This window comes from Sebastes fasciatus, chromosome 9 (genome assembly GCF_043250625.1).
Source record: "Sebastes fasciatus isolate fSebFas1 chromosome 9, fSebFas1.pri, whole genome shotgun sequence".
Classification (NCBI taxonomy): Eukaryota; Metazoa; Chordata; class Actinopteri; order Perciformes; family Sebastidae; genus Sebastes; species Sebastes fasciatus.
The window spans coordinates 22,401,357-22,428,814 of record NC_133803.1 but is presented as its reverse complement, the minus strand read 5'-3'; the positions used below and the strand labels follow the sequence as shown (position 1 = coordinate 22,428,814).

Genomic DNA, 27,458 nt, shown 5'->3' with positions numbered 1-27,458 from the left:
TTTTAATTATTTGTATGACTATAATATTGATGTTTTTAGGTGTATTGGTGTAAATTAGTAGCATATACACATCATCTCCTTTACTTCTCCTGCCTGCCTCCCAGCCTGACTACAGGAACGCAATGGAAATACGTTGTGACTTTATTGCGATATCCTGATGAATTTTAGTACTGTATGCACATTTGAGGGCTGTATTTACAATTTATCAAATATAATTAATTCATTCATTCAACCTTTATTTTGACCAAATACATTGAGGTAGAGACCTCATTTACAATATAGCCAAAATATACAATCATAGGCATCAAGAAACACAAATAAGAAAAATAATAAATACTGTAAAGCAACTGTAATTTAAGGCAAATTAATCAACTAAAACAAAAACAACTGGAAGTGAAATGGGATGAAATTAGAAATTTAAATTGCCCTAGGATAAAAGTGAGGTAAGCTTTAGATTATTCTGCATGCTATTCCATGTTGCAGGTGCAACATGGGTGCAATGGGAAAAACTGGATTTTCCAAGCTCAGTAAAAAACAACCGGAACTTGCAACATTATCCAATCATTTGAGCATATTTGATCAAAATCAAATAAAAATAAAATCATAAACAGGGCTAATTTTTATGAAACTCAATGGCAGTGCCAGAAACCTTGTCAGCTATAATGCCACTTGGCAGTAGCCACACAAACCATGATAGTATATCTGGGGGACTGTGATTAGGTGTTTTGGCTGTAAGGATGATTTAATTATGACCAAAAAACTTTGTTCACTCTAGGTGTCTTCATGGTTTGGGCTTTGTGAGACAGTTGCACATGTTCACAAATATCTTTCGACCTTTACCAAAATGTTTCATCAGCCTTTAAATTGATTAGCAGTCCCCTTTAAATGAAATAGCCCATTTTCCATATTGTTTAGAGGCAAGTATTTGTCCCCTGAAACTCGTTCTGACATCGAGCAGTTGCATCTCTACGCAGCGAGGTAGAGAGGTCCTTCTGTGTTTTGAGCAATGTGGTAGTTTGCTAATGACTTCCCAGCTGTCATCTGGAAGAAGCTGGTGCCAAAATGGGCAGGAGGGTGAAGAAAGCTCAGCCTATTACACTGGCACTGCCACGGCAGCTTCCCTTGGCAGTCGTGAATACCTAGACAATTGCTGGCCTAGGTTAATGTGCAGCCCTATTAGTGAGTGTTACCTAACACCTTTGGAGGGACTCACCACAGGACCAGTGCCAAGCAGCACCGGGGTTCCAGTATTGTGTCCCATTATTCTTCATTGCTGAATTTGTGTGTCTACGGTCGGCTCCACAGAGCTGCTCATGCACATCAGAGGCACTGCTGTGCTCTGTTCAGGCCACTGCTATAGGATGAAGGCTTTTTGGTGAGACACACTGAAAGTATTTGGGAGCGCATGAAAGAACAGCAGCAAGCAATTGAATTGAATTAAATTAAAAAACACAAAAACTCTCAGCATATTTTTCGCTTCACACTTGCTCACTTTATCCATACAACCCCAGTATTACAACTATGCCTCTGTGATCTTTCCGTCTCCATTGCGGTCCTGGTTGGAGAACATGTTGTCAATGATGCGATAAGGATGGAAGCCAGGAGCCAGGCGGTCTTTACTCTCGTTCACTTGCCGCATGATGTAGTCAGTAAACTGAGGAAACAAAGGAGGGGTCAAAGAGGGTGAATTAAGGATACACGGACTGGAGCAAACAGGAAGATAATGTCTCAGATGTTGCAGATATTACAGTAACAACAGGTTATATCATCACATACCTCAGAGGGCTTCACCTGCTTCTTCTTGTCTTTGTCCAGCTTGGTGAAGAGGTCGGTCGACACATCCTCGTTCCAGATGAACATGTAGCCTTCAGGAAGTCCTTCCTCTATATCTACCGGCTCGATGTCAAACACCAGCACAGTCGGGCTGAAGCAAGACTGTGTTGAGGAGGTAAGGATAAGTGAATTCCAGTCACCAGCAAGAGAACCTCCTCACCAACACCCCTGTTGTTTGCCCTTTAAGGGGAGACACATCCAGGTGAATAGGGTTCTGAAATGTTTAAATATGCAAATGAGTCATTATATTTTCAAATAATGTGCTAGTTTGCATACATTTCCAGAACAGAAATGTGAACATTGGATAAAACCAGGTTCAAAATTGTTGTTTCATTTTGTTAAAAAATTAGAGTCAAAGGTTTTTACCAAACATTTTTGGATATCTCTTTTTATCACTCCATAAATCAGAAAATACTGTCAACAGCCATAAAAAAAAAATGTTTTTAGGAATAAATGTTCTACAAATCAGGCTATGAATGATATATGAACAAACCCCTCTGTAGAAGCCTTCAGAATATAGATAGGAATGAAACTGGAAAGTTTGGTGTTTATGTAAGTGCTACTAAAGTGGAGATTTCTGGCTCAGACGCTGAGAAAAAACTAATTTTGAGAAAATGACCTTTAAAGATATGGATTGTGAAATTCCATATATTTTGAAGACACTACAGGTGAATAAGATAAAAATCTTTAATATATATCACCATGAAACCTCCCCAAATGATTACTTACATTAAGACAATTATTTTTTGTATTTTAAGTTTTCTGAAATGTTATGTTTAAATATTCAAATCAGGCATTATCTAATGTTAACTTTTGGTGAATTTAGGGGAAATATACAAATGTAAATAGACAAAGTAGTACAATAAAAAACTTTAAGTGTATTTTGGATGTTTTCTTTCCACAAGTCTTTAAGAAGTCATGTTATGGAAGCAAAATAGCCCAAAATCGCAAAATTGACCAGTGCATGGAAAACAATGTTTCCCTGTTTAGCTGGAGGACAGCCAGAAGAAGAACATCCAGGGAAAAATACAGGATAGCAAACATTGGAAATGTATGTTTTATATGAACATTTAAATTAGGTTTGTTTTATTTTCCCCAGAAAAACAACCCACCATTATTGCATTTTTGGTAAAATGTCCTTATTAGCGTTGAATGTTTTCTCACCCAATGTTAAAAATGCTAGTAAGTGTTTATAGAGAGACAGAGAGAGATAAAGGGTTGAATAACTAGCTGATGGAGTAACTGACTGTGAGAAGAAGAGAGAGGAGAAGCTGCCTCTGGCTTTCACAGTCAGTGTTCGGGCAGACTGGGCTGTACAGTCGGATGGAGCTGGAAAACATGTTGTCAACTTCAGCAGTGAACCATGAGAATGACCTTTGCAAAGCAGCCTGATACGCAGCGACACAATGGAAGTGTGTCGTCTAGCATGACTGAGGCTGGGGAGACTTTACAAAGTTATGCTAGACTTTATACCCTTATGATCATGTCACCATATCACTGTCTCTATTTATTTTTTCAGTGAGCTATAATTAATACCATGCTGTAATATTGAACCGTATTATTTTCACTTTGTTTTATATCCCAACAATTTGCATCCCTCCCAAAAAAGACGTTTATTCAAGTGTGTTATTAGTATACTAGTTTTAAACTTAAAATAAGAGAGTATGCTTTCAGTTTACTTTTTATGTGCTTATCAGAGATATACTTAAAATTCAACTTACGTATACTTGGCCTCTACTGACAAGTATACAGAAAAGTCTAAGTATACTTGGCTTATGCGTACTTTTGATAGAGTAGCCTATTAGAGGGTGTGAGCGTTGATAAACGTATGTTTTGATATTAATTCACTTTAAATCTTAGAGAACTTTCAACGTTTTTGCATTCTCCGTTCACCATTGAGGCATTTTTTTTTTTTTTTATCTCATCACAAAATATCCAGTCAAGTAGCAAAAGTCTCTTAACGTAATTTATAAATCATTGGCTAAGTACTATTAGTTAAAGAAAACTTACAAGTAGACTTGCAGTAAAAACTAATAAAATAGTAGTTTACTGAGAATATACTTTAAAGTGTACTTTCATAAACTAAAAAGTGGGCTACAAGTATATAACTAGTAAACTAACAGCATACCTATAAGTTCACTTGTAGTAGAGTTCACTTCATAATATAGTTGCAGTACAAAATACCACTTGAATGTAAACTAGTTGTGTACTCAAAGTTTACTATTCTTACACTTATAGTACACTTAAAAGTTTACTTTTATAAACTAAAAAGTGGGGTCAATTTAGTCCCAAGAAGTATTGAAGTAGTACACTTAAAAGTATACTACTAGTACACTGATATTAGTATACTTACTACATAAAGTATACCTGGGAAATATACTTGAACTTTACTTCATTTTACTTCATAAAATAAAATTGAACTATGCTACTTTTTTTGTAAAACATGAGAACAGGATTAAGATATTGGACAAGATTTAACCAAACGTCAAATAAACCCAAAGCACTCTTTAATGTGCAAAATTCAAAAGCCTTCTTTGCCATGACAACCTCACGTCACATGTGAGCACAGCTGCCTTCATGATGAAACATACGTCAAACACTCAAACCCCTGATTCTAATGAGCCGCCTTCTGTCAAGAAATTGTGAAAACTTGCAGGATAGTATGACATGGATGTATCCTCAAATGTGTATGGACAACTCATTTCTGACATCAGCGAGCTTATAATATAATGAAATAATCAAAACACTTCTTGCATTTCAAGGTTAACTGCACTTATATTGTCTGATGTCATGCACCCTGCAAAGCAATTCAGATGTTTAAGTATCTATGACATGTGTAATTGATGGGGCTTGAATGAGCACAAATCACTTTAAAAAGCATAAAGGGCATGTAACATGATACTGTCTGAAGTGAGTACGTCTTAGAAGCGTCTGACACCCTGCAGCATTAGAGCAATAAATCCAAGTTGTTTTTTGACAGACTTGTGATAACAGATGGCAGCTTGCGTTCTCATGAATAACAGGGAGCACAGTAGACCCTGGCTCCTCTTAAAGTTGTATTAATAAAATGAAATTACTGGGAGCAGTTTGAAGGAGAGTGCGTACCGACGGGATGGCTGTCTGTGTTTGATACCCATCCTGCTTCTCTTTCTCTTTTACTTAATTACACATGCTCTGGGTTCCCATTCATAATGGAGTTTCACTCTTACCAGGGAGTTCAGATTAGAAACACACTTCTGTAGCCGCTTTAATTGGACATCTCTGCAAACATAATACTGCTATTATATGCTTTTTGTTTTGCTCTTTATTCCCCCCCCCCAGTCCCTGTTTTGTTTATCAGTTTTAATTGATTCTTGGTGCCTTTATTACACAGTCGAAAGCAAATAAGTGGAAATAAGAGAGAAGTAGAAGAATAAGAGAGGGGGCGTGATGCAGTAACGGTCCGTGATAAAACCACAGCACTATTTATTCCTATCACACCATGTGGAAATATGATAGCTTACTTTATCTTCTTGTTAAAGTTCACATTTGTTTCCAGGGCCGGCGGGTTGCCTAGGGCGCCACCCTCTGGTCAATAAATAAAAAAAAATTTAAAAAAATGAATGAATAAATGAATAAATAAATAAATGAATAAATAAATACAAAAATAAAAATATAAATACAAAATCAAAAAAATACAAAAATACAAAAATACAAAAATAAATTCACTTTCACCCCTGTAACTCTCTTTCTCACACTTTTTCATCTGCTCGGCCAAACTTATTTTTTAATAAAAATGTGAATTGTATTGAAACTGACTAAATCAGAATATGCCTACAGGGCACCAAAGGGCTAGAGCCGGCCCAGTTTGTTTCATTAGATAGCCCATAGTCTATATGCTGCATATACGTATGACATACTATGCAGATCCATGCCATTTCAAGTCCCAGTGCAGACAGTGTGAGACATGACTGCATACAGATACATTCTCATAGCCTAAGGGAGCAAATAGGCTCTGCAGCTGAAGGTAATAACAGTCATCAGTGACCTTTAACAAAGAGTTGCACAATATCAAGGGAACTGAGGTAGGATTTAGTAGTTTCGCTTTTTAATTAGAGAATCATATCATCATCTTTTTTTCTCCGACAACAGCTCTCGCCCTAACACATGAATAACCGCTGTGAATAACAACGGCCCAGCTGTACCAATAGTATTCATTCATTTCTCACAGCACTTCACTTTAGTGTTCTTAATTTTATGCTCTTCTCTTTCCCATCCCCCAGATCTTGTTTTTCTTTTTCTCTCCAGGCTCTTAGAAACAATTTCTTCACATTAATGGAAATTTAGACTTTTCCTGCCTTGATATAAGGCAAAATGATGCATTCAGACAGAACAAAAGTGACAAGAAAATCACATAAAGCAAGTTATGGACTGGTCATATAGTGAATATATTGTGCAACTATACATACTGTCTGTAAATTTAGTTATTATGTGATGTCATGTAAGTCCATCTATAACATTAAACTTTATTTATATAGCACTTTTCTAAACAGTAGTTCCAAAATGCTTCACAGTCAATAATAAAATGCATAATAGTACACAGCATGAAGCAGATACTCAACAATAAAAGCAATATAACAAACAAAACAGAATTAAAAGACAAATAAAACCAAAACCAAATGATTTGCAAGCTTATAAAACAACTTATAAAAACGCCAGCCTATATAAGTGGGTTGTTAAAAGTTTTTTAAAATGTGATACAGACTCAGCGTACCTGACAGAGGCAATTCCAGTGTTGGAGCTAAATTATTAAGAACAGGACCATAAAATATTTTATCTTTATATTGTATTGCAAGAGCGGATATTGTCAGACAGCAAATTAAATGCATTGTCAGTGAACATTTTAGTGATGTGTTCAGTATAAACATTGTAGTAGGTAATTTCTAGAAGCAACCCTGTCTCCTATAGAAATTATATGTTTCTATATAGAACATAAATGTAGCTCTTCAGTCACACAACATAATTGAACATAAACTGGGCAGCTTTTACATCTGTCACCACAATGTAATTGGGAAAACAATTCAGTAATTTATAAACCTAATTTGTAGGAGACAGTGTTGCTAGGAGACAGAGGAGGAGGGTCGGTCAGGGAGATGTCAGTCACACCGCAGATTAAGTGAAAACACCTGTGTGGGTGGACAACGACTGCACTGAGGCTTCAAAGGGATAACATAGTACTAGTTCAATCAAGACACTTACTGTATGTGTAGCTGAGTAAGATTGAAAAGTGGCCACATTATACACCTGCATGACTATGATTGGATATGACCTGTCAGCTGGTAGCCAAGCAACTGGTGAATGAGCCAGTAACGGTGAAGCATAAAGCAGCTGATGCCAATCATACCAATTAGCAAGGTGCAGTTCATGTGATTTGTCGCATTTGAAAAATGAGCAATGTGTAATTATATGCAAATTATAGTGTGGTTTCGATATTTACGCAACGTGACGTTTACTGTATATAAGACATATGGTTGTGACAAGTCCTATAGGCCTTTCATTGCCATTTTGTTGCTAGGGCAACAGCTTTGTTCCAAGTTTCTTGGACTTCCTGTCCAACGTATTCTCATACGACGGTTCGAATGATAAAAATGATTCCTTCCTTTTCCTGCGTTTTACTACGAATATCCGCTCGTTGCATGCATTACAGTCTTTTTAAAATAAACTTTAAAACAACTTTAGGTTTAGGCAAGAAAACTACTGAGTTAGGTTTAGGAAAATATTGATTTGGTTAGGATTAGGCAAGAAAACAACTTAGTTAGACTTCAGAAAAGATCATGGTCTGGCTTAAAATAACTCCGGAAGTTAAGCACGTAACTGACGCGATAAATAAATCAACGTTGACTTCTGTTTTCACACAAGACATGACGCAGATCTCCTGGGTGAAAGTCTGCTATTTTTTGACCCACCTATGCACCCCGACCTCCTCCCTACACGGCACTCACAGCTATTTATATTTCTTATTCATGATTACGTGGATTACACAAAAATTGATTTTGTGGGATATACACAAATTACAATGCATTACTTTTCGTAGGTATAGCTACGAACAGTGCATGAGAACAGCCTGTCCTGTCAGCTACCGCATTAACAAACATTGCAGCAGGGAATATGAAGGTGCTAATTTACAATGTTTATGTTGTCAAATTTGAAAAGGTTTATAGAGAGAAGCAGCTGTGTGAAACGGCCATGGACTCGTGGAATCATCAGCAAATAGGAGGCTGTGTATTCACCAGCAAAGTGCAGCCCTGGTTCAATACATCAATACATTTTCTTACCCAACAAGAAAGCACATCTCAGGGGTAAATCAATATATTTTTTTTCTAGCCCTTGTTTAAAGAAAGTATTTTGGATGCACTCTAAAATCCCAATTTGCTTTAGGTGTTTAAGAGATTTATCAATGACACGATTCTCATTCCAAGCAATTCTTGGCTTATCAGTGAAGCTGCAGTATATCTGATAGAAGTATAAGCAGAGAGGATAGAGTAGTTCTTAGTCACGCTCTGCATGTGTGCATTCACTATGCATGCTGAGCCTGTAAATAACAGCATGGATCCATGAAGATATATAGGTACATTGCATACACATGCACACACATAAACTCTGAAAGGTATAATCATTTCAGCTGTGATTCATTTTCTCTCATTCCCTCTAAGGCATGCAATTTATCCACCCAGAAGTAAATCTCTCTCTGCAATAGCTATCCAAGAACTTGCATTATAATAAGGCAAATGGATCACATAAAACCACAGTCGGTCCCGAACAGACAAAAAGAGCCCCATGAATATTCCTATTCTTGTCTCAGTTTAATATTTCATCACTGTGTGTCATTTTCAAAGGCAGAACTAATTGCTGACATTAATTACTAATTCCACTGATGACATTAGCACTGATAAGTGTGATGATGATCGGATTAGTCAAGCTGTATTATGCTTAAAGACCCAGAGCAAGATCACTAGTAAAAAAAATGAGGGACAGTGATAGGCAGTGATGGACGAAGTACTCAGATCTTTTAAGTAAGTAAAAGCACCAATACCACAGTGTAGAAATACTCTGTTGCAAGTTAAAGTCATGCATTCAAAGTAGGGCTTTCAATCGAATAAAATATTTAATCTCACATTAATCGCACATTTTTTATCTGTTCAAAATGTACTTAAAGAGATATGCTACAACCTCTGAAAGACCGATTGCAAAGCCGAACTGCAAAACACTGATCAGTTCAATGACTGTACAAACCAAAACATGGGCTTGTTGAAGTGTTGCACCACTATTAAATACAGGCCTGCTAATTATTTGATGAGGTGCAAGAGACACAGAAGTGGCAGTTATCTGAACATAGGCCTGCTTCACCATTAGGTAGCCTGCTTTATTTCATGTATAAAATCAGTAATATGGCTTCATATAATATAGAAATATTTTATCAATATTACTATAAATCAATCAAACAATCTATTTATATATTTTAGAATTCAAACACATTGGAAATGGTTGTTTTTCTTGTTCCTAATGTGCAAATCGAACCGAAACCGTGACCCCAAAACCGCAATACAAACCGAACCGAGGGCTTGTTTGCACCACTAATTACCACCAAAATGTACTTAAAGTACCAAAAGTAAAAGTACTCATTATGCGGAAAGTCCCATATCAGAATCATGTATATTATATTATCGGATTATTGATGCTTTAATGTTGCAGATGGTAAAAGTAGGGCTAATTTTCATGACTTAGCTGGATATCTTGTGGATGTTTTCAAAATAATACTTTTAACCTAAAAGGCAAAAATAAGATATTCTATCTCCTGATATATTATGAGTTATGATGGATTGTATTATGTATTACTGACCACACACATGCTTTGACAAATGTTGCAGTCTCAGCAACACAGATCCAGGTCCTAGTTATAGAGAAAAATATAGCACCCAATATGAACAAAATTGAATTGAAAGATCTTTAATGTGCCTTTCCTTGTGTCCTTGGTGACTCCCCATGTCTCACTCTCCTAGACTGAAACTATAAGTGAGGTTGTTTTGTGATTTCGGTGAACTGACCCTTTATGCTGAACCCTCTACATGTCTCCAGCCAATAGAGGTAATTGATATGTTTTGCAGCAAATAGTTAGGTTGTTGTGACAAAAAATGTTATAAAGTGTGTCTTTGACAGGTTTATACCGTTGATCTTAATGAAACAACATAGGACATACACCAGGGCAGATGCAAACTGATCAGTACTACTTTTAATAAAGAAGTGTTAGTTAGATAGTGTATGGTAAATGAGTACAGTGGTTTTGATGTTTTACTGAAGTAGTTGAAAAAAAAAGTTTTTGTCATTTCAAAATTCTATATACAGTATTTTTAAAATGTTAGCGTCATCTATTTATCTCCAAATTTTGACACACTATAAAAAAAATTCAACAAAAAATTGCATGAGGAAGATGCACATTTTTCTCACACAGTTTTTGTCTTATATACACAGGCTATACAGAAACTTTGGAAAATTGTGCAGTAGGTCAAATACATCACTGATTGGCAGTAGTATCTGATAACCACCTCCATGATCCAGTCTCTTTTCCACTAACAGCTTACAACCAACTAAAAATATGATCCATTGTGCACTGAGCAGGAACCAACAGGGCCAAGATGACTTAAACGTCAAGACCTCGACCGTTTTTTTTTTGTCTTACTGCTGCCAATCCATAAACTCCAGTGTCAGACCCAGAGAAAAATCTGGCCACGGCTTGCTTCACAATGAGAAGCTCAGTTTGAATTTTGACAGCTGACATTTTAATCTCAACACGGCCGGGTTCACTGAAGCTGTTTCTCGTCTTACATGAAACCACCTTGTCTTATTACAGGGTATCAAAGTTCTGGTCAGACAAAAGACTGATGTTGCATACAAGTAAAGAGTAATATGTGTCAAAAGAAGTTATGAGAATTTGTAAGCAAGATCAAAACCTGTTTCCAACCACACTACCTGTGTGTGTTAATTATAGGTATACGTTTGATTACTGTATGGCATTGATCCAACCCTAAACAGTACAGTGTTGTGATTTCAACAGAGCCAGATGGTATTTAACATTCTTAGCAGGTGCAGCTCAATGTCAGCCCACTTCAAGACAACTTCAGTGGCTCAGCATTATTCCTTTAGAGCAGTGACTGCCAACGTTTTAAATAGTGATCCTTTAATGTGAAGCTATGTCTACTCTTCGTCACAGACCTCATGATGTAAGCAGTTCTCTGAGGAGTGATTTCCCGTCACTTACTGTTTCTTTTGAATAGTTTTAGAGGCCTCTAGAGGTAAAACTAAACAGTAAATAAGAAAGACGGGTTAGAAAAGGAAAGTAGTTTAAACAAACAAACAGAATTCTGTTTGTGGATCATAATTTACATTTTCTGAAGCCAAACAGTTTCCTTAGTAGTTTAGTGGTACTTCGCCTACTAGTACTTTGTTTTCTGTGTTCACAAACATAAAGAACCTGTTTCCAATGACTTACATCCCTTTACTACTAGCCTAAAACGAGACTGTGCAACTTTTGACAGAAGAAATACTCCAATTTTCTTCTTACGTATGAAAAGTTGAATTCATAAACAATTAAACGCACCATTGCTGAGTTCAGTACTTTCAGATATTTGACTGTGGTCTGGTATCCACTAGTTTATGGTGGCTAATGTTAGCAAATATTTTCTTATGTAAGCTACGTTATCAAATCATTAGGTCATTATTGTTTTATAATGCACATTACTGAGTCAGTTGGCGGACTTCATGACTCTTTCCAATTTTTGAGCCTGTGTTACAATAGCATAGCATTTTAGGTATTTGCTAAAATGTAGTTTAGTATTTAGCATTATCCCAAAACGCATGGTCTCGTTTTAGCAGACTTTCAAATGAGGAAAAATGTTAAAAATGCAGTTGTTTGGAAACATTATTTAAATTTAAATTCATAATAACTGTGACTTTTTGACAAAAAACTGAAGCAAATATGACTCGTGAACTCAGCATTTGCTTGGCTTTAAAGCAGCAACCGCAAAGATTTTAATTTAAATAAATGTCTGTCACTATCTATAGCCAAACGAGGTAGCACAATGGTGATTGAGCCTGTGGCCCGCTGATGAAAGTAAAAATAAGTACAGTATATATTTGCAGTATTATGAACTGGGTGTCTGTGGTGACATTCTCGGAAAAAATGCTGTCATTAACTCTCAAAAATGCAACTATGCACACAATGCTGACAACGTGAAGCCCATGTACACATACATCTGTTTCTATTGGCGCCTTCAAATGGGGTCGTGATTACCGTGTTCATGAGACGAGTCCATATGAACGCCCCCCTCTTGTTGTATTCACAACCTCGTAAGTGAAAGTTTCTGAAAGCTCAGAATTAACGAGTTGTGACGTGTTTGTTTACGTTGTCAGAAATGGCAGAGGCTATGGAAGTTACTTTTTGGGTACATACTGTAAGTGAATATATTGTAATTTTAGTCGTATATTGTTTATTCATTCAGCTTCCAATGTTGTAAACATGAGCTCATCAGTTTCATTTGAAGGCACCATATGCTCATGTATCAACAAAAAGACTCCAGACTGCTACACTCTGAGCACAATTCATTGTTTTTACTCAAATAGAAATTCTAGGATTTGGACTGAAATCTTACGGATTAAAACACTTGGATTGTGTCGCTCTTTGAAATAATTTCATGGTCAGCTTTTGCAGTAATCTGCAGTTGCCAAGAACAGTTCATGAAGGTTATTGAATGATATATGTGACAAAAAGTATCATTGATAGAGGATGCCAACCGTTCTGAGTGGTGCAATATGCCTCTCTCCACTTTGGGGAGTAGCTGGATTGAGTTGGCAATCCAAGCTCAAGAGCTGATTCAAATGTTTAAGGACTAATTATAGAAATCCAAGAATAAAACATAAAATGGGTTGCTTTCCCCCCTCTCGCCACCATTTATTGGATTAAAAAAAGTACGACAACTTCATTTTCCATGTTGTAACACATCACTTTTTTCCATATGCACATCTTATTCAGCTCCAAATACAGTGTTCAGCAAAACAGCATGTTATAACATAGCAGCATTTTACAACAGTATCAAACTTTATGCCCCCTTAGTTTGATCAGCATGTAAAAAAATGCTGCCCACATACTGATAAAACTCTGTACATAAACCAGGAATGAACGATGTTTTCCAATAAACCGAGCCCAAAAGTGTAACGAGGAGAGATGTCCAATAAAGCCCAGAACTCAGGGAGCAATCCCTGCGTAGCATGATGAGTCACTCTGTCGCAGACAATATACCCTCAACAGTGGAAAGTGCATGCACCCATAAACCCACGGAGGTTATTAGGAGCACTCTGTAATGATGCATTGAACTCTGATTTATTAAAGCACGACCTATTTTAGAGTTCAACATATGTCTAACCTTACAGTGTAACCACAACCTTGGGAAATGTGACTCATAGTCTGCACTGCAGAGAAAGGAAAAGAACTCAAGGAAGGAAATAGAAATAATAAAATGTTATAATTATAGTATATTTACTTTTTTGACAACAAAGAACTAGTCAGTATGGTATTAACTGGAGAGAGCAAATTAGTTTATGTAGTCCTGTGCGGATGCTCAGAAAGGTCTGAACAGCCTTTCTGACCAGAGAGAGTCATCCTAATAACAAGTACCTTGATGCTGCGAGGTAAAACCATGTTGATAGCTTCTAATAAACACGCCATGCTCTCTAAAAGCTGAAAAGTCTGATGGCTGCCAGAAAGCTTTGAAGTAAGACCTCACCTCCTAACCTACCACCATTTCATGTCTCCTCTCCTCTTGTTTTGTTTTGTTCTTATTAGGGAGCTGACAAAGACTCGAGGCACATCACCCAGAAATCTACTCTACGAAATAAAGAAATACATCAAAACCCCCGCTGTGCACCTGACTGTGTGCGCGTGTATACCTTCATTTATCTTCGTCATAGCTAACAGGCCTTGTTAACCAGCAAGAATGCACAGTTTCTAAATTGCATCTACAGAGTCAGCTCCCAGCTCGTCAAGCTTGTGACCTAGAAAGTAGTTTTTGGGTCAGGGGCTGTTTCCACGATGGTCTCTCCCTCTCTCACGCACACACAGAGCTACATATACACACAGAGGCAAAGCTTGGACTGGCAGGTAGTGTAAGCAGGCCAGTTTTAGAAGGTATCAAATATTCATGTGTGTCTATGAAGTGCTGGCCAGGTTTCCTGGCCCGCAGGTATGTTGCTGCCTGTACTCCTTTATCACTGTCTGGCTGCAAAGACCCCGAGGTGCTGGATTCTTGGACATGTATGGGGAGCCGAAGGTGAGCAGGGCTCCCGTGAACTGGCAGCCTTTTGGCACAACAATGTATGTCCAGCCTGTTCTCATTCCCAGGGCGTCAAATACTGGCGCTTTGTCACAGCCGTCGACGTTAGATACAGATGCTTAAGGCGCCCTTTAGCGTTGGAGGCGGGCTCCTGTTCATTCCTATGAGAGTTGCTCAGTGACGCATGAAGTCAAAATGGCTCGACTGACGAGTGATGAAGTACCCAGATCTTCTGGTGATCTTCTGCAGTCATTGGGCCTGTTTGTTTTCATATTAAGTATGTCATAATGAAGTATAGATTCCAAAATAGCACATGACTTAAGGAATAATCCCACAATTCATATTCAACATGAATTATTATTAGTTATTCTCAGATGGATGTCGCTGTTTGTTGCGTGCGGAGGTGCGTGTGTGTACAATGGTGCAGCAGCGGCGCTGACCAGGGCACTGAAACGGGGGAGATGGAGACAGACAGACAGAAGAACATGTCAGTCTGCTGACGCTGCGAAACTTCGAATACCTGCAAATATTTCTCACCGAAGCTTCGAAGCACAAAAAATGGTATCCGGGTCAGCCCTAGATTTTGTTGCCTAAACCTAATCAAGTGTTTTTGATTACTTCTTCTACTTAAGCACATGTTTACTGCAACCAAAAAAAGTGACGCAGCGTTGTCTGACAAAGCCCGGCTGTCGTGTCAGGCTGACAGTTCAGCCCAAAACGCCTCCCAGCAGCCGTTGTGACAATGTGGCTGACCAGAGTAGTCCTCTCCTGTGTTTTATGTCACACATTTACTACCAGTGACTACTTCATTATTTATGAGATGTTTGCTCAGGGGCAATCTGTCTCATGGCCTCAGACAAGACAAAAAGACATCCAGTTCACATCACAGTATATTGCATTCACTAGACTGGAGCGCTGAATTTATTCATCCCCGTCTCCTCCAGTGTGGTCCTGAGGGGTGGGGTGTTGATCCAGAAACTTCCAGTCATCTGATTATTCTCCAAAGTGATGCCAAGGGATGAGAGAGAGATAGAGATAGAGAGAGAGAGAGAGAGAGAGAGAGAGAGAGAGAGAGAGAGAGAGAGGATGCTCAGACTCTCTCTCTTTACTTTGCCTTCTCCCATCATCACTTTCCCCCCCTCACTACTCATGTTTTCCCACATCTCTGCTGCTCCAAACTCCAACCCAGTTGAAGTAATTGATGGAGTGGAGGAAGGAGACTTTAGAGTAGAGGAGCAGCTGTCAGCTACACAGTTGCAATAAAGCAAATCGCCGGAGGGGATTGAAGCAGTAGACGGAGAGCAGCGGAGACAGGAGAAGGCAGAGGAGAAGGAGCTGGAGAGAGGAAGAGGAGAGAAGGGGAGACTGCTTCAGGTGTCATCCGAGTCGCGATGGAGGCGCGCGGCGTGCGTATTTAGGGAGCTCCGCTTCTTCTGGATTACAAAGTGAAAAACCTCCACAACTCACCGCCTTTCCTTTGTCTGTCTTGCTATATTTTTCACTTGACGGATTATCTGAGAAATCATGAACGTGTCGCCTCCGGACCGCAGGAAAAACGTGCGAGAGCTGGCTTTGGAGATTGGCATCCGAGTTCTGCTTTTCGGAGTTTTTGTGTAAGTAAAAATAATCCTCCTCCTCAAGCAGTTCAAATGTGCCATATCCAGTGTCATGCCTGCTGTGGCTTTCACATGCTTGCCACACTGAGCTGCTGTTTTCAGGTTGATTTTCCTCGGTGTGGACAGATCAGTGCTGAACCACTAGTGTAGGACAGCAGACAGACAGACAGACAGACAGGCTGCTGCGTTAACAGGTTGCAGAAAAACAAGTTGAATGTCCAGCAGCATTTTTTTTTTACTTCTTGCCATGAATCAGTGTCACTATTCTGGGATGTTATAAGAGCCTAGAATATCATAGTGACATGATAGGCTCTGATTAGAGATGCTTAGAGAGGCAGTTTCTTTGACACTCCACAAGAAATAGATCTAAGCAGTAGTGATATATCTATACTATGGGCTCAATACTTTTTATTTTTTTGCAGCATGACACTTTGCAAGAAGGTTGTGCCTCTCAGCCTTCAAAACTAACATGAATATGAATTATTAATTGTTTGTCTAGCCTGGAGGCATCAAGTCTTGTTTGCATCACGATTGTGACTCTCTGCTTGATGTGATCAGATAAAAAAGCCCCTAAAGATCCTGTTATCTGAAATGACTCGCTGCTCTTTTATTACATCTGTGAGGAAAAAAAAAAAGACAACAATCAGGACCCACTGATTTGTAGAGTTCAGCTACACTGTCTGCATATTGTCCTGTGTATGTTATCATTAACATCTGTCCTGGGGGCTGAGTGGTCCAGCTGTAGTATGTGTGCAGTGTGCTGTCACCCTCAACAGGATTATACAGCCAAGAAGAGCCTGATGCTGCATGTTCACAGTGGAGGGGAAAAACTCGACTGGAGGGATCAGACCGAAGCATGAAACGTGTCAAGAGCGGGGGGCATTGTGGGGACTATCACACTGAAGCCTCCGTCCTGATGCAACCATTTGTGTGTGTGAGTCTGCGGGGTTCACATTTGTGGCTGATTTGTTTCTGCGTTGTCAGAGCTCGAGGCCACATAAAAAGCAATTTCACACAATATCATCATCAGCCACTAACTGCTGTATGCTGCAGCAGAAGCCCCCTGTCACAAAGTCCTTGATCGCTGTAATGAATTGAGTTTTACTCCCCATATTCCCTCTTGGCTATACGCAGAAAGTGAGCTAAAGGCTAAAAAACCCTGTTTGTAATGGGGCCCCATCAGTGATCTGCTTTGCGGTTACAGCAGTTCCCTTAAACTAAATACAAAACATGACATGATTTTGGTTCCACGGCCAAGTTTACTTCATATTACGTACCCGAGCACACAGACAGACATGCAACATCAAATGCAGCATGCTTAAACACACATGTCATATTCATACCTGCACTGTGGTGTAGCATAATAGGCAGTTTGAACTGGATAGTGATACATATTGGGTGCCAGTACCCTAATTCAGCAGTTGCATGAAGTGATCTTCGCATGTGTCTTGGATACATTTATATTTATGTCTTGGTAATATATCCCACTTCATATTTTATATGCATTTCATTACAGAAAATAGTCCCTCATACAACATGCGTAGCCACAGTTTTTACATAAATGTATATTTCATAATAATAACGCCTTATGATGCAAATCAAATTGTAAACAAATATACTATTGCATATTGTGAGAAGGGATATATAAAATGCATTTTCAGTGCTGTTTTCTCAGCATTAAGCCAGCTATGTCTTCACACAGAGACACAGTTATGCACCTATAGACCATGACTCACCAGGAGGTGATGGTACGCCATAAGAAGTAAGACTACTCATGTGTACAAAAATCAGAAGTACCGGTACTCAGTACTGGTGAGTACCGGCCCATTTCAGGCACTGCATATTGGTGAAACAAGAAGCCATGAAATCATAATTCCATTATGTAGTTAATTGTATTTTAATTTGATTAAAATTGTAAAGAAAGCAGACATGAAAATATACAAAGATTGAGAGTCTTTATATTCGATAACAAAAACACAATCCTGTATTTGGACGGAGGGAGGATTTGGTCTAATACATTTCTTTGGGACAGCAGTAATTGTTATAGCTCTTTGCGTGGCAGATCAGAGTGAGCTGCTCTCTGGCCCTGTGGGGCAGCAGTTCTCTGTTCATGTCGCACCTCGTAGCCCGAGGTGACGGCAGGATAATTGGGGTCAACTAGAATCAGTTTTTTTTCCTTCTCTGGAGGTGTAAAGGACAGTTTTGTGTCTGCTGTTCAGTGTCTCTTTGGCTTTGTGTCCCTTATCCGTGTACGTTTACCAATAACACTTAGCAATCATGTATTTCATTGCTTCATTGCTTCGTTAAAATCTCGCTTCTCTCATCAGAATTTTGTCTTATTGCTTTCTACCTCCGGAGCTCAGTATTACGTTTGATTAACTGGAAGAAAAGGAAAGAAAATTGTTCATTTGCTGTTTATGGTCCTTCATAATTATGAACATGTACCAAGGGATGTTTGAAATTGAATTCCTTAATCCTTTAGTTTGGGCTCATAAACAGATATGAATGCATCAGAGAGGTGTCTTTAATCAGAGATGACACAAGCTGATAGTTCTGCCGTTTTTTAGTCTTTGATTCTGATCAAATAATTATAACTGCGACTGGTCACACACACAAACTTGTTGTTTTTCTCCACCACACAGTAAACCACGTCTCTGTGCTCTCTGAGGACTGTTTCTGCCCTGATTTCCCTACTTTATTCACATCCAAATTTTGTCAAAGATGACTTGCCTTTAAGGGAATATTTCGTTGTATTTGCCCTTGCTTGCCAAGCTGCCTGTCTGTTCCCGGCCTCAGGAGGTGCGCTGACCTTAAGCGTCGGGCCAAGAGTGTGACGTTAGGTCGGCCCTGTGCTATCAAACAGCTAATGCCATGCAGACATCATAGCTCGGTGGGCACCCCATGAGACACACATCTCTCGACAGTAGAGCAAAAAGTGCAATCTAAATGGAAATAGATCTTTGACATTTAACAAAATGGAAAAGAAAAACAAAAGCTGAAAACGGCATCAGAAAAAGATAAAGTTATTTTTCTTTAGCTACTCAACACAGAAGGAGAGGATAATGAGATGGGTGCTATTTCACTTTTCTTGTAAGCCGGAGCAAAACAAGCAAGAGCTTAGACAAATACCCAAGAAGTCATTTCTTCCTTGAGTGGTTGTGCGACGGAGCTCATGTCCTCAATCAATCAGCACTAGTGTTTGTTCCCCAGCTCATATAGTTGGACACCTGAATGAGCAGGATTCCAGTAAATAAAAGAAGACTGTCTCAAGTGAGAAAAGCAAGGACGCAGGGACAAAATGAAAGAGACAGAGGTGGGAAGATAAGATGGAGGACACGGAGTGAGCAGGGTCTAGATTGTTTTAAGATTTCACTGATTAAAACCGGAGGCACCAGAACCACTCTGAGAACCCTTTATCAGTGTGATCTAAAAGCTTAGCGATGGAGCGATTGGCTAGAGAAGAGGGCAGCTGTTTTACTTACTGGCTGGTGTACACAATGAAGTAGAATAGATTAGTTTTTGCCGGACAACAATTTAGATTTAAATGGAATTGACTCTTTTATTGCAGAGAGTTATTATTTTGTTTTTATTACATGTATTCGGATTGAAGCATGTCCAATATGAGACCAACTAAATAGCCTCTGACATTGACATGATCTTGGATTTTTAATGATAATAATATAGTTGTTGTCAAATGAGGTGAACAGCGTGTGCTCTGAAACACTAGTCATCCTTCAAAACAGAGTTGGGCTGGCTGCACGTCATCCTCTCCTCTCAGAGGAAGGCTTAGGAGCTGCCCAGAGCCTTGGCATGTCTCAGAAAGCCTTGTGAGATTGGGAAGAGGAGAATGTCAGGCATTAGACTATTGCATGTTAAGGATGGCGGCTTGAGGACAAAATCTCTTTGTAGAGGATTGGTTACATTGTCTTCAGGGCACAATGACTGTGTTTAATATTCCACTATTTCTCAAAATTTGAATGAGTCATGTAAACAGCATATTTCGTCTGGATAATCCAAATTAGGCCTTATTCTGAATAGGGATGTTACCCTGAGGAGATTTACCAATTACACTGGACATTTTACAAGAAAAGATGGCGCTCAGTATATGCAGAGCACTTAACTTTGGATGGCGGTGTGTCTGGCCTCTCCGTTCCAGTTTTCGTTGCAGGGCCGCAGCCACCACCCATATGTGCTGAACGCTCGATTGGGTTTAAATCCAAAGTATTCCCAAATACAGTAGGTGCTTTTGCTTTTTCTTTGACACCAAATCCTCCGTCATCGTCTTGTTTGCAACTCTCTCTCGTCCTGTGTGTGAAATCTGACTCCTGCTACTCTGAGCTGAGACTCCGTAAAGAGCAGACACTTTCTGTTTGTAGTGTCTGTCGTCCAACTATGTATTGATAACACGGTGCTGATACGCGAAAATGAACGAAATGGGTTTTGGGAGATGACAGTGAGCAAGTAAGAAAGTAAATCAGTGTGTGCATGAACACCGTGTAACACCGACTATCGTGGCCTAACTCCGAATGCAGCATTTTCCATTAAGACATGTGGGATATGGCGATATTATTTGGGTTTTAGGAGTATTCTCTGGACATGTTTACAGAACATGTGGAATATGCGTCTCAATTGTTTTTTTTACTGCAGTTTGCAACACACGGCCTCTTGCCTGTTTACAATCAGTTCTGTGTGTTGTGGTTCGCAAGGCTGGGGTAGAGATTGCATCTGCCTTTTGAGATGAATGCCCAAAAGAAAAGCTCAAATTTCAAGGTGAAACACATCAACTTTTAAATTTAAGAAAGACTAGATATCAAAAGGTTTTTGGACATGTGCAAATATCGCAATACTGACCTTTTCAAGAAGGTGGTTGAAGGAATGAAAGAGGGAGGCTGTGTTTGCACGGTCGAACAAGTCTGCCACCAGTGGAATACTTTGAAAAAATCATCATCATATTATTATAATCTAGCCGTAGGACATATGTATGGGGGTGTTGTATATATTAATATTGTCTTTTTTGGAATAAGGGCAAAAATTTGAATATTTTGTGCATGTAATCGTTGTCATCATCTCTGTAGTTGATATGAACAAAAAAAATTTAATCTAATCTAGGAGAATGTTAGGGTTATTTCTGTTATGGTTATTGCATTAATGATTGTTCATTGTGATCCTGAAGACTCATTCCGGGTTGAATCTGATTTCATGCTGCACACGGCACAAGAGGTTTTCCACACAACTGGGCACAGTGGAGTTGGAGTTGGAGGTGTGCAGCTCCTCATATAACAGTTCACTGTGGCTGCTCCTACTTGTTTCATTAGCTACCCCCTTGCAAAACGTATAAATGATGGGCTGACAAAAACATGCTGTGCTAAATACGTTGAGATTTTCTTTCACAATAAAAGCCACCCTGTGTTTTGTTAGTTGAACACTTAGCAGCAGGATGTTGTGTTCAACGTGTAAAGAAAGTGAACATTTAACAGCGAAGCCGTTATCAATGAGATAAAGTTGCGCTGGATTACATGCGTGCATAGTTTTCCTGTTCAAGTAAATCCCTAGTGAGAAGGTGGGCAATCTGATTTCAGTGCCGGAATGGTGGACTCCGTCACTGCCAATAAAAACTACACTGAAAAATGCAACCATAAATAGATTCAAATATGGGGATTGATTTCATGAAATTAGAAACTTTAAAAGGACATTTTGGAGGTAATTTACTGACACTAAAATATTCTTAGACATTATCCAAAACTCCACTGACAGAAATCCAGTAATATAAGGTGTAAGTAGAGAGAAAATGTTCAGCCAAAGGCCACAGGTGTGAGTGCCGCTTTAAAGCTCTATTAAATGGTGTTTAAAATGAATCCCTGTAATCTGAAAGTGCTGCTAATACTGCTGATCCCTGTCCCCCAAAAAATAGTCACTCCACTCTGCTTGAAGCTTTCAGCTCTTTGTTTTATCTCACAGGTCTATGTGCTTTAGTCCCATCGGCTCTTCCCACGGGCGTAATCTTCAGGCAAACAAGCTCACTGGAGCTGATTTTACGATGGCTTTGCAGTAATGGCGGCGAGAAAGATTGAATACCTGCATGCATTGTTCTGTCTCTAACGTACAAACGGCTTTGTCGCTCTTGAGTTAGTTTTTTAGTTGTTCTATTGTTTTGAAATGACTTTTCCAGACTCTAGCTGGAGCAATCTGCTATTTAACTTTTCACTGCCTGCATGATTATTACTATCTGTCTATTCTCTTGCTGCATTTCTTAAATTTTGGCAGCGAGCATCTGAGGCGCTGAATCACAGGTCATCCAATCTGTAACCCTCATTATCTCGGAGATGGAGGAAAAATTGAGATTGCAGGCTTGACAACTGACTGTGGCTGGAGAGAAACACTTTCCGATTGGATGCTGTTGACACAAATTGACCAGAGGCGGAGGGGTAAACAATGACCCAAAAGAGTGTGACCTCCAGGAATGTTCATTCATTGATCTTTGTCTCAAACAGCACAAAGAGAGCAGCCATTATGCAAAAATCAACCTGATTAATTACTTAGTTCTTAAAGGAGTAGCTTTTGAAAAGCGTCAGTCTATTCAGAGACTTCCAATTAAACCAAACAAAAGAAAGATCATTCAACAAATACAGGTGAAAGCATGAAAACAGGAAAAAGCTTAGGTAGAGAGAAGAACAAAGAAAGGAAGGACAGCATGGAGCTGTTTGTGTTTAGCAGAAGGACAGCGTGGATCAGCAAAACTCTGCAGGTGCTGTGGCAGAAATAACCATTATTCCAATGAGAGCTGACTATCACAGCAAGACCAGGGATTCCCTAACAGCCCGGTCTGTCACCGCTCTAGGCTACTCTGGCATTTCATTCCCCACAATCGTTTGATCAGCTCATTATGTCTCGCTGTCCCTGCTGTCATCTATCCAGCCCCATCTCTTTATCCCTCCGTGGGCATCAGATCACTCACTTACTCTCCGTGTGTCCTTTTCACCATTTCTTCTTAAAGGAACACAGTTTTCGCTGAGATTGCTGTGTGGGTCAACATATCCATTAGATGATGAAAGGTTACTGGAGGCAGAAGTATGAAGCGAGTATTAGATGCATTGGAATTGTGTTCAGATGTTCATGTCCCTGTGGGGATGCCTTAACCTTTCATCTAGCACACCATCATCAGGTCATATCTTTAATCTGTCCAATATTGTGTGGTGTAGTTGCAGGTTGCAACCAACTGAATACCTCGTTAATGTGAGCTGCAAAGTGTAAAACCGTCGTAACGCCGTTTGCCTCGCTCAGAGGCCATCCTTACCATAATATCACTACTTTAGGATCAGACGGAAGTCAGACGGAAGTCAGACGGAAGTCAGACGGAAGTCAGACGGCACCACGGTTTTGCAGTCTGCGGTTCACGTTACCGCAGTTTCATAAGCGTGTTGGAGAACTATGGTAGCCTTCAGGTAACGTAAAAACGTGAAAGGCTCTCTCTAGAGTCAGTGTTTGGTTTGTCCGTTCTGGGCTACTGTAGAAACATGACGGAGCAACATGGCGGACTCTGTGAAGAGGAAACGCTCCCTATGTAGGCTCATTCCAAGCTAACGAAAACACAACGATTCTTAGTTTCAGGTGATTATACACTAATAAAAACATAGTTATGAATATTATATTCCATTTCATAATTCATATTTTCATATTACATGCTAAAAGATCCCCCGAGTGTTACACACTGTTCCTTTAAATTACCCAAAATTAAAGTAGTTATTATGCAGAATGGCCCATTTCAGAATAATATTACATAATTGGATTATAATTATTGATGTATTTATGTATAAGCATCACTTATATGTTGCAGTTGGTAAGGTAGGTGGGGCTAATTTTAACAAATTTATATACCGTTGTGTTGCTTAATGTCTTATAATACATCATAATTCATATGATAATTATATGTTATATTACTAATCTGAATCTGCAAAGTAGGTACAGCTGTCAGAAAAAAAGAAGTAAAGTAAAAAGTATGTTTTCCTCAGAAATGTACTGTAGTGGAGTAGAAGTATAAAGTAGCATGAAATACAAATAATCAAGTAAAGTACAATCACTGTACCTCGAAATTGTAAAAGTACATTACTTGAGTAAATGTACTTAGTTACTTATCACCTCTGCTCGTCTAGTTGCAACTACACTCAGCTGCCAGTTTATTACCTTCATGACAGTACCGCTGTTGTAGTTTTATCTGGTTGTACCTAATAAACTGGCAACTGAGAGTACAGAACACAGCATAGAAAATAACAACACGTTTGGTCAAAAGACAGATTCAGGTCAACATGAAATTAATCAAAGCAGACATTTCTGCATAATTTTACCGTGAGTTCATAACATCATATCTGAAGGAGACTCAAGTGTTTTCTCTTCTGTTACATCCAGTCTGCACTCGTATCGCAAAGAGTTGTGGGAGAAATCAGAACCAATTTTCACAACTTAATGGTGTAGTCGTTAGTGACACGTAGAATACATATTTCTCACATTTTGTTGCAGTCTTCATCCCAGTTCCCAGCCCCGATATCTCTCATTACAAAATGAAATCAAGAAAATTAATCAGACGCCACCGTGTTTACAGGGGGGCATTTACTCATTAAGACTATATACAGTCATAATAAGGATTGTGCTGGTAGGCATTTCCTAATTAGCATTTTCAGCTGGAGTTCTTACTGCAGCGTGGTATTCTGTTTAATTGCATTTTTTTACATCTAGACAAAGAAGCACAAATTCTTGATGTTGAAAATGAAAATAACAAAACAAAGGATTAAGAATATGTAGATAACATTTTAACAATTTCAAGCCCAGGAGATGTGAATGCTGGCGATAATATTACAGAGCCATACTGTTTGATATTATGTGCTGTAGCCATTCCATTTATCTAGAAATGTTCCCCATTAATTTAGTAGATGGTGAAATATTTGAACCGCGGCTGGCTGGCGCTCCGCAGGCGGAGGCTGAGCTGAGGGGGGTAAAGTCGTCGACCTCGGAGGCGTGGACGGAGTGCGAAAGTGACAGTTCTTGTCGAGGGAGAGAGGAAGATCCTTGCGCTGCTTTACCCGTCGCTGTGATATTTCTATTCTTATCCCTCCTCTGTCTCTCTCTCTCACCTTCTCTCTCTGTCACTTCTTCCCTCCATTTCCCCTTTCTCAGGTATTTTCTTAGGTCTGCTCCATTACTGTCATTTCCAGCATCATACTTTTATCTTTAGAAAGACAGATGAGGGGCTGAGGAGATGAAAGAGCCTTCCTCCAACACACACACACACACACCGGCCCAAATCTCAAAATATATAACAAGCAAGCCCCTCTCCTTCTGGAGAAGTCTTCATTGTGTGTGTGTCCCTCTCTGTGTGTCCACTGGGTTTTGCTGTCAGTCCAGACTCTTTCCTCGATGACTCCTCAGTGCTTTCCTTTAGACAATGCACGGCAAGGTGATAGCTCACTTTTTTGCCACAGTAAGGTGAATCGCATACAGCATATACTTTACGTTATAGTCGACGGGAGGATAGAGGTATAGAGACTCTGACAACTTTTATAACTTAAACAGCCATTGTTGTTTTGTGTCCATTAAATTGATATCAGATGTACAAGTTTGCTAAAGCTTGGAACAGACGTGGGTGTTATTGACAAACTTAAAGACGAGACCCTCCACATGCAGCAGCTCATTATATTTCCACCCACATACACCGATTTTTTAGTCTTACCAGCAGGAGGAAGCACATATTGAACAATGATTAGAGTTGTGTCATAAGACAAACTTCAAATTCTCAGGATGTCTTCTCACTGTGCACAATACCAACGCACTGGTACTTAAAACCCAAATGAAACAGACCCATCATTTATGCTATTCATTACGTCTGTACTTCATACACATTTCAAACAAACCGTTTTCGTTTTACTTAACTGTAATGCAGCCGTTGAGACCAAGTAAGACAGCAGTTAAAAGCCCTGCACGCCCAATTGAACCCACACAGGTGATTTCAGTTATTTTGGCTGATTAGAGCTCTGCGGGTGTGTACAGACGGAGCTTGACTGACATCTCCCTCTCTCTCTTTGTTGCCTTTATCATCCTGATTAAAGAGTTTGGTCACCTCATGTAATTCCTGCAAAGCTTCGCCCACCTTCAGCAAAGAGACAGATTATCAGAAAACCTGCGGAGGGTGTACAATGCCTTTAAACGCCACTGTATAAGATATACATAAAGCAAGGGTTTTTAAGCCTACGTTTTGCTAAATTGGCACCATTGAAAATATGCCGAATTAGCTGTTAGCAGTTCCTGTTTGCAAAGTACCCATGGATGTACAGACAGCTATCACTGGATTACTTTAATACTGAAGAAGACGTTAAAATCTGATGATTCTCAAGCAAGTTCTGGGGTTATACAGTAAGAAGTGTCTTTTCTTTCTGATTTCTAAGCGGATTTATGGTACGTTTCTGTGTGGTGATAATTATATCTTCGGAGACTGAATCTTAAAATGGGTGTCGTGTTTGTGTGTTCAGATTTGACTCTGAGAAGGAGTGAAAATGTTGACTCAAATTATGGCATTCAGGCGTTAAGGGTTTTAAAGTACCTCACCTAACTCTGTGTGTGCGGCCAATTTACAATACCAAACTTAACGTTGTTTTTAGGACACCAGCATGCACCCGTCCCTTTCACCTTGCACAGAATCTTTATCTCATTTTCTCCCTCCACGTCCCCCCTCCTACTCCCTCACAGTTTGAAAACCCCTGGTTTAAACAGATTATCATTGGCAGCCAAGGATATAAGGTCAAGACTTTCTTCTTTTTAGCCATCAGTCATTTCCAGCACACGTCTGTCCATCGGGAGACAATCTTTTGCATCATGTGACAGACAGAAGAGGCAGTAAAAATAGGAGACTACAAGCACCACATGGCTTCACCCAGCTGTTCCCTAAAAGAGGTTAATCAGCCTGAGTAAAAGAAAACACCTGTTTTGGTGTGCAGGGCTTTAACTGGGATTTATTATGCCAGTTGCATGTGCAGTGTGCAGTGGGAATATGTAAATTCTTCCCACTATCCACGGATATTATTTATTTGCTCATGTGGATTGTGGAAACTAAAAAAAAAATATGGAAGTAATTTAATTTTCTTGCAGGTGAAAATACAAATCCCTCAAGCCTTCTATAACAACATCTTCCTCCTCAAGAAAATGAGAAAAAAAAGTCAAGACGACGGGGGATTTTCTTTCCTGAAAATCCAAATGATATCAAATCTCATCTCGGAGAAGAGTGCTTGGCAGAAAACAAACAAATAACTAGGAAGGGAGATAAAATAAATTCAAGCCGTAGCCATGAAACTTAAATAGCCCGAGGCAAGAAAAAAGAGTGTCACAGTGAGAGAACATTCAATATACACTTTACAGATCAGCAGATGTATTGTACTCTATGTTATTATAGATCCATGAACATCGCTGTGTGTTAGTGTATTTGTTCAAGTATTTGTGCATCGAATTCTCTGTGTATTTTTTGTGTGTGCAGTTTGGTATCTGTGAGTATGACAGCATGCATACGTGTGTGTGTGGGCATCTATTAGTGCAGCCTGGCTCCTGATGCAGTTAATGACTGCTTTAGCACACTGCGGATGCTGTTGAGGGGGTGTGTATGTTCACC

General features: G+C 39.3%; 1 protein-coding gene and 1 long non-coding RNA gene across 3 annotated transcripts in view; one reads left to right on the top strand and one right to left on the bottom strand.

Moving 5' to 3' along the window:
- Positions 1–327: 327 nt before the first annotated feature.
- LOC141774226 (uncharacterized) lies at positions 328–25,833 on the bottom strand. Its single transcript, XR_012595283.1, has 3 exons — positions 25,733–25,833; positions 1,777–1,935; positions 328–1,654 (listed from the first exon to the last, which is right to left on the bottom strand). It is a non-coding gene; the product is annotated as an uncharacterized LOC141774226 (long non-coding RNA).
- plpp4 (phospholipid phosphatase 4) overlaps positions 15,297–27,458 on the top strand; it is a 51,781-nt gene continuing 39,619 nt past the window's right edge. The window contains exon 1 of one of the 2 annotated variants that reach the window (XM_074646703.1): positions 15,297–15,808. In XM_074646703.1, the coding sequence (XP_074502804.1) occupies positions 15,720–15,808 (89 nt within the window). In that variant the 5' untranslated portion in view covers positions 15,297–15,719. The remainder of the gene's footprint in view (positions 15,809–27,458) is intronic. The other variant, XM_074646701.1, reaches the window with a different exon arrangement.